At 34.5% G+C, this 8,186-nt stretch overlaps 1 protein-coding gene across 1 annotated transcript; it reads right to left on the reverse strand.

The window, feature by feature from the left end:
* Nucleotides 1-1,138: 1,138 nt before the first annotated feature.
* LOC140795355 (probable sodium/metabolite cotransporter BASS3, chloroplastic) lies at nucleotides 1,139-7,958 on the reverse strand. Its single transcript, XM_073147871.1, has 5 exons — nucleotides 7,489-7,958; nucleotides 5,945-6,040; nucleotides 5,547-5,853; nucleotides 2,641-2,888; nucleotides 1,139-1,677 (listed from the first exon to the last, which is right to left on the reverse strand). The coding sequence occupies exons 1-5, from the start codon at nucleotides 7,845-7,847 to the stop codon at nucleotides 1,446-1,448; spliced, it is 1,242 nt and encodes a 413-aa protein (XP_073003972.1). The 5' UTR covers nucleotides 7,848-7,958; the 3' UTR covers nucleotides 1,139-1,445.
* Between the last annotated feature and the right edge of the window lie 228 nt (nucleotides 7,959-8,186).

Here is an 8,186-nt window from a genome sequence, read left to right on the forward strand (position 1 = left end):
ATTAAATATTAAAATATATTAGATATGAAATACATCAAACATGAAATACATTATGAAATCGAGACCGGAATCAGTTGCTACGGAACCGGAACCGGTGACTACGAAACCGGAACCGGTGACTACGAAACCGGAACCGGTGACTACGAAACCGGAACCGGTGACTACGAAACCGGAACCGATGCCTACGGAAATGACTTACCAAAATATTAAATATCTATTATTTTTATTATGTTTGGTTAATTTTTTCTTATTTTATGTAATGCAATTTTGATATTTTTAGCTAATGACATGTAATTCTTATTTCGATGTTTATTTTGTGTAATATAATTTCGATGCGTTTAATTAAAAAATTAGTAATTTAAAATTACTTCTGAAACTATTAAATATTAGTCTTATTTTAACGATCTCAATGAGAATTTTCTAACCATATGTTTTTTATTACAAAATAATAACGCTAAAATGACCTATTAAGTAATTTAAAATAGCTATATATTTTTTTTAAATATATACGGAGCGGCTCTTGCTCCATTTTTGGAGCCATATTTGGAGTCTTTGGGCTCCAAATATAGAGCCACGGTTGGAGATGCTCTAAGGGCTTTTGCACAAAAAAAAAGTCCTTCAAATTTTAAAATAAAAAAAGTAAGTCATTGTACATATTTCTCATATAAATTACGTATAATTCATTATAGAAAGTTAAGCATCCAGTATAAAAAAAAGAAATACACTTAGTTCAAGAACTTAATTTTACTATTACTAAAATATAAGTGCTTCTAGGTGCAAATAGCCCAACTTCTACTAAAAGGTTAAAAAAAAAGCATTTTGAATTCATTCTCATAATGATGATAACCTGTGTAATTGCAATCGTTAAATTTTGTGACTAAAATTTGCTCCTATAGTATACAAAAAAAAATCTACCGAGGAATACTTTTCTTGATGCATTCTCCATAATAGTAGCTAATAGCAAAGTTCTCTTTTTCTTCCCGCCAGCAAATTAACAACACATTAACCAATGACAGAAGAAAAATAGGTCAATAGGCTATCTGCAAATAAATAACTTTAGCTAAAAGCATTTGAACCAGATTCAGAAAACCATATTAAAAGAACCACAAAACTCAAACTTTCTGTCAAATGTGAAAAATAAAGAAAAAAGAAAAACCGCTTTTCTTTATCTGCACAATGGAAGTATATACAGATGTTGTTGATCTGCTGAACATATATACTGGCTACTCTTATCAAAATTTGCTGATATTAATTTGACAATATATAAATATGACTATTTTCCTGCTTCTGTTGTAATGGGAGTTGGCCTCACAATAAAAATAATCAATTTTTGCTAACCTCATACTACAGATTATCTACAATTTGGTAGCTTGCTTCCATATCTGCATGGTGAGTTCATCACTAAGTTACCACTCACATAGCCCAAGAAGGCAATCGAGTCTCTCTCAGGCATTGACAGCAAATTGAGAGAAGAGCAGAAACCTCATGTCTCTGATGCGTGAATTGCAACCCCAAAAGGATGCCAGACTTAAACCCATTATGGCCATCACCACAACTGAACAAGCAGCCGGAACTGCATGGCTACTTCCAAGGAACTGAGTTGCAAGAAGACCCGCCAGGGTGGAGCTCTGCATCCCAGTGCACAATGAGATTGTTCTACAAACAGGCTCCTCTTGCCTGAAAAACACTCTTGAAGATTAGCTAGGATGAATGGAAAGGAAACGGACACAACTGTTGTTATGACTGCAAAGAAAGACACTACTCTCTAAGTCTGTTGCAATAGTATAAATCATTGCAATGATTTCACACGAGTAAAGCACTAGAAGTGAAACAAAGCATTTCTTAAATAGTTAAATGAAGTAGCGGCACCAGAAGTACCAGCACAAATCAAGTTTTATACAAATAATTAGATAGAAAAAATAAAAGCAATTGAATACAAGAAATCGAGGAGCTGAGAAAAAGAATCTGTTGTTTCGGGTTTATGGGAATGAATACTAGGAAAGAGTGAAACAGGATCATGTCCAAAATCCAAACCTTAATTGGATGACAAAACCTCAACCTAAAACTAGAAAGTAGAAACATGCTTACTAGGTCTTTAAATAATTATTACTGTGATTGAAATTTTATGACAACGGTTATTAAACCAGACAATTGGCTCCAAAAATGTGAATGCAAACAGTAGATTCTAGGAAAAGATAATAAAAAAGCTGGAAAGGAGTAGGGATAGATCATTGTAATACAAATAAAGCTTTAAAGTCTGTATTGGATCAAATTGTACTAAACTTGCCAGATAGTTAGGAAATAATTGAGGATGACAATAATGTTTCTTGAAAAATCAAATCAACAGGAACAGCCATAATATCATATTAAATTCTAGTTTCTTAAAGGAAGAAATAGCACATTGCCTTTACGCATACTCAATGATTGGAGTTATTAAACCATTGAAATAACACAGAGAACTATTCAGAAACTGAATTTTTTTAAAAAAAAAATCTATGGATTAAATAAGAAATAATATCAAGAGCTTTATCTCCCCACATTATATCATTCGTGAAGCATGAGTTAAACATGATATTTACTTCTACCAAGAAGAATCAGAAAGAAAGGACAAAATTAAGTATCTGGTAATTTTAGAATTACCTCAAAAATGGCAACTTGGAAAACCAATAGCCCAATGCGAATGCAACAAGATGGAATGTTAATATGGGAAACAGCAACGTGAAACCCTCGGAAGAAAGGATCTGGCTCCTGTTAATAGCAAGGGGACTTCCAATACAAAGCGAAGTACAAACCATGGCAATAAAAGGCATCACAGGTTGTATGACATTCACCAGAGACTTTGCGAAGGTATTGAGAAGAAGACCAAGAGTTACAGGAACTAGCACAACCTAGGAAACAAGAAGAATAAAACTTTGACATCAAACAAGAATATGATAATTATTAAAAGGTAAATTATATCTAGACATACTTAGCATACAAGATGATAAAATTATTCCAAAATTTCTTCTGACGACAGTAAAAAACAAGAGAAAATTAATGGATGTATGAAGAACTACTTTTATGTAGAGTAAGTGAAATATAAATGCCAACTAGCAAAAGAGAAAGTTTATAACTAATGATGTTGTTAAAATCATGTGCATCACAGTTCTGATAAATTTTCCTAGCCATTCCCTCAAACAGGAGATTGAATGAGAGAATAGAACAAACAAAAAGGATAACAGTGTATTACAGCAATTTGTCGCCTCTCTGTATGACGTGCATGCAAAAGCTGCCATGTAATAGGTATATGACAGTTTAGGTGTATATTGTAGAATATAGGACATGTATTTACTTGTTCTCCAATGAAGTAAAAGGCAGATATAAGAAGCGAATGGAGGCCATCTGAGGGGGCAGAGGTCTTTTGAATCAAACTAACAACCAGTTATCTGCTTAGAAACCTGCCTTAGGCAAGCCTATCTAGATGCTAAGCGACACCTAGGGCCTCTTAGGTATCCATCTTAGCATTTAGTAGAAAGTTTTAGTATATAGGATGAGCTTGAATTTCCGAAGTTGATTGAACATGTTGCCAAATCAGAGTCTTATAGCCTCTTATGTTCTTGGTATAGGCATCCAGAGAAGAAGGCTCCGCCTACACAGGGTCTAGGGAGGGGAAATATAAACAACTTTACTCTCATTTTTGAGGAGGCTGTTTATAAAACTTGCACCCATGACTTCTTAAATGCAAGAGGCAAGCTTTATTATTGTACCAAATGATGCTCTCTTCCTCATGTTCTTAGAATAATATGATAAAATTATTTTCTAGCTTTTAATGCATCAAAAAGTTATTATTTTATGTGTTATTTTCCTAACTTATTTATTTCAAGCCACATTGACTGTTACATAGCTGCATACCCATTCACTCTTTGCCATGTTCTTAAGAATTGATAATTTTATTTTCTAGCTTTTAATGCATAAAAGTTACTTATTTTATATGTTAATTTCCTAACTTATTTTAAGCCACCTTGACTTTTACATAGTTGCATAGGCATACTCACATAGCACTGAGGCATCCTATCTACCATCTATAAACTCTTAAAAGTTAAAACCTTGAGTTAAAGAAGCTCCAACACATACTCATTTTTAGTCTATATCCTACATAGGCACAAAAGGAATTACAAAAGACATGCTTTTAAATGATACCAAAAAATAGCATTATGTCTGTGGGTCCATTTGGTTTGAGTTTAAGTCCTGAACATGGCTAGTTTAGCCCATTTTTTAGTCATGTTTTAGATATCTTAAACTAAGCTAAAAGAATATGGTGTTTGGTTATAAACTTGGCCAAACTGTAATCATTACTTTTGATGTAATGTGAAAAAGTAAAAAATGTATTGATTTTGGAGGGAAATAGATTATGTGTAAAATCAATAGACCAAAGTACCATTTGACTTTAATAATAAAATTTAAAAATATATTTTTTAAAATACTAATTTGCATGCTTATGTGCTTGTAAGCGAGATAAGCCTTTGTAAGCCTACTTGCGTGTAAGGTTAATGTTGTTTTTTTAATAGCATGCATGTAACTTACATATTCTTTTTCTTTAATTTTTTTTAAATAATGTAAGATTATTGTTGTTTTTTTAAATAATAACATAAGGTTATTATTTTTTATTTTTCTTTTGTTTTTGGTTATAAGCTCGTATGTAATGCTACATTATTTTTTTATATATTATATTTAAAAATAATTTTTAAGAAGTTCTTAGTATTGCAAATTTTATTAAAAAATAAAAATGATTTATTGCAAGCTTAAAAGCTCATAAGCCTGCAACCGCTCTATAAATTAGGGACTTAGTAAGTTTTAAATTTTATTTTTGAAAAGAAATGTATTTATTTTGAAGGGAAATTAGAGATAGATAGGAGACGATTTGAAATAGGGTGTAATATATGACAAAGTGAAAAAAAAATATTTTTTTAGGGAAATTGAGTATGTGTCATGCAAATGATACCAAAATATTATTATGAAATTTATAAAATATAAATGCAAGTCAGTTATTTTAAACCCATCATTAAATTATATTAAATGGTAAATTTTTTATTTTTCCAGCAGTGTGTACGAATATTTTTTTTAGAGGTTCAGTATCAAGTGTGCTCAACTGCATTTATTTATTCCAACAGACTTGACTACAAAATTGCAAACTTGAAGGTTATTCTAAAGATAGTAAGGCAGAGTTCAAGGAAATTAAACCTACCACTATGGATTTACTTTCTTGATAGAGCACTTGAAAGTATATATTTGTGAACCAACTGTCTCCAACTACATTATCAATTATGACTTGGTTAGCAGCATGTCATATGCAGACAGTAAAATGCATAGAATATTATGTTCTCTCTCTCCTCTAGTTTATGATGGCACACTAGTTTATTATAGTGCAGTTTTTATTTAAGTGCAAGAATTGAGAAGCATAGCATGCTCAAAATATTGCAGTTGCTAACCTGCAGAATTAAAATCACAGTAGAAACTGAGAGAAAAAAAAGGAAATAGTATTTATCATTTGCAAGAACAGTAACTACCTGCAAAATTGACTTGGACATGGCAACTCCATCCACTGGGACCACAGAGCCAATAAGAAGGCCAGTAAGAAGAGGTGTAACAAGGACAGATGAGATTGTTGAGCAGCTGGTTAACAGAATACTTAAGGCCACATCCCCTTTGCTCAGGAAACTAGCATAGCTTGAAAGTTGTGCACCAGCAACACAACAAGTAAGAATAAAACCAGCATAGAATGTAGGTGGCACCCTGAATGCCCTTGCGAGCAAAAGGCCGAAAAGTGGCTTAAGCATGTATTGTGCAATTAACCCAATAGATAGAGGTAAAGGTCTGCACCGGATGATACATAAGGAAAAAGTTCAGGCCAAGCTAAAATTTATCAGTGCACTGTAAGAATGAAAGATCAGATAGAAAGATTAACCTCTTGAAGGCAAGGGAAAAATCATCAATTGATAGCTTGATTCCAATAGATAACATGATTCCTCCTAGGGCAGGGGCATAATATTCTTTAGAAACCCTGCAAAAATGGAAACAAATTAATTTTTTTATGTCTAGATACTTGACTACATATAAGTTCCAATTATATTCCACAGTAGCAATCAAAAACAATTTGATACAAAGTCCATATGGATAAAAGGAAATTATCTATATTCTGTAAAGTATGACCATTGATCAATGAAAACACAAGTTCAAAAGTATAAGATTTAGTGCCAAACTAATGCAAATTCTTAACAGAAGTTTCAACTAGCATATTTGTAATGTCATGGCTATTTTTTCATTTTTGTTTCACCTTTTCTTCAAAAGAAGAAACTTGGCAGTGAATTTAGATCACAATATTCTTCTAATATTGAATCATTACTTGGTCAATAATAATTCAAACTTTAATCTCATTTAGAAACAGAGCTTTGACATGCAGGATCAAAGAAGTAAATTACAACCATATGCAATTTATACCAATATTTCGTCAAAGTTTACTGCATGACTAATGATCTACTAGTATTGGCTTCAAGCTTATTGTTGGAAGTTAATAGTCAGCACTAACCACAATAATCTTCCAAACTCAACTTAGGAACATTAGAAATTCTGTACAACTCCAGATACCTACCTAACAATTTCAAAATTTGCACATATGTTATATCAATGTCATTTGAAGCCCGTTAACAGTGTTTATTTTCAGTAATACTTGCTTTACTCCAGCATTATGAGCAACAATTACTCTAATTCACAATCTAGCAATTTAAAAGTTCTATAATCTATATGCTCAAACTTTCAAGCTTTCAAGCTTCACTTCAAAAGCACTATATTTTGTCTTGTTTACTTCACTCCGTGATTCATAAATTCATAAGATGGGTGCGGGTGCTACAACAAGTATGAGTAAATTCACACACTAGCTTCCTTCAATCCTCACCATAGGTCTGCCAGGTTTTCTTCACAACCAATCATTGCACTCAAATTTATCATGCCCGTCCTCAAGAACCGCATACTTCTCCAGAAGAGTTGGTTTCCTTTTATTATCCTAACTACTCAAGAACTCAGCTTCCCTATTATTTCAAATTACAAACCTTCTCACCGTTGCTTCGTTCTTCACTCTTTAACCAGTAAAAAGCAAGTTTGATCTGGGTGCATATTACCGCAAATAAGTTATTTTCCTTGCATCACTTCAGTATCTTCTAATGAGTCCATAAACACACCTTCAACTCCATCATACCATCATTGAAAGCAATCCATGAATCACTAAATTTATTCTTTCGTTTACTACTTACTATACTCAGTCATTGGCTTTTCCCAATCCAATTCCATCACCCAAAAACTCAATTACTGCATGCCGCACTTTAGTACTCTACTGGTTTCCACTTCAAGATTGACGGCATAGATAATCAAATCATCAAATTAAACTCAACAAAAACAGCTGAATTCAATCCAAACCAAAAAAAAAAAATTCCTTGGAGGATTCAGCAGACTCACCAGGAGAAGGTATCGGGATTCCCGAGAGCGGCGACCGCGGTGGCAGCGACGACGAAGGGGAGCAGCGCCGCGATGTCCGGCGACGCGTCGTCCTCCGGCTCCGGCGCCGTATATCGCCGCCTCTCGCCGGCGCCGGAGAAGGAGAGAAGCGAGGAGCTTCCCACCCTTCGCGGCCACCCCACCCTTCCTAGTCCCGGGAACGAGGTCGAGTGCGCCCTCGCCCTCCACGACACCGGAGCGCGAACACCGCCCGGTACGCCCACCGCCATGGGAGGCGACCGGACCCCGCTCGGATGTCGCCGGAGTAGGACCGCGGGTAGGGAGCACGGTGCGCCGCAGGCACACGAGACCGCGGCCATAGAGAGGGAGAAGCGAAGGTTTAAAGATATCTCAAGCTTTTAATGCAAGATAAGGAACTGGGAAGAAGAATAGAGTGAAGATAAGAGGAAGAAGGACGTCATGGAGGTCGTTGTATTATTATTATAAGCTCGGTTGTCTACAGACTACCCGCAACGATGGATAGTGGTAGTCGGAATAGGTATTCCGTATTCCGAGTTTGGAATAAGAGTGAGGGGTTTTGCAATTTTATTCCGTTTAGTTTGGGCAATTTGCAGATTGGGTTGGGTCGAATTCATTTTATTAAATAAATAAATTATATTTGGTAAATATAAACATGACTCGATTATTAAAAGAGCAAC

The sequence above is a fragment of the Typha latifolia genome, chromosome 9 (genome assembly GCF_019914945.1).
Source record: "Typha latifolia isolate L0001 chromosome 9, TyphaL0001v2, whole genome shotgun sequence".
Classification (NCBI taxonomy): Eukaryota; Viridiplantae; Streptophyta; class Magnoliopsida; order Poales; family Typhaceae; genus Typha; species Typha latifolia.

What these genes read in the sequence shown, in the direction of transcription:
- LOC140795355 (XM_073147871.1), bottom strand. Translation starts at nt 7,847, where the DNA reads ATGGCCGCGGTCTCGTGTGCCTGCGGCGCACCGTGCTCCCTACCCGCG. An exon ending in AATCCCGATACCTTCTCCTG is followed by an intron (nt 6,041 to 7,488) that starts GTGAGTCTGCTG and finishes CCATTTTTGCAG; the next exon opens with GGTTTCTAAAGAATATTATG. An exon ending in TCCAAGTTGCCATTTTTGAG is followed by an intron (nt 1,678 to 2,640) that starts GTAATTCTAAAA and finishes AGTGTTTTTCAG; the next exon opens with GCAAGAGGAGCCTGTTTGTA.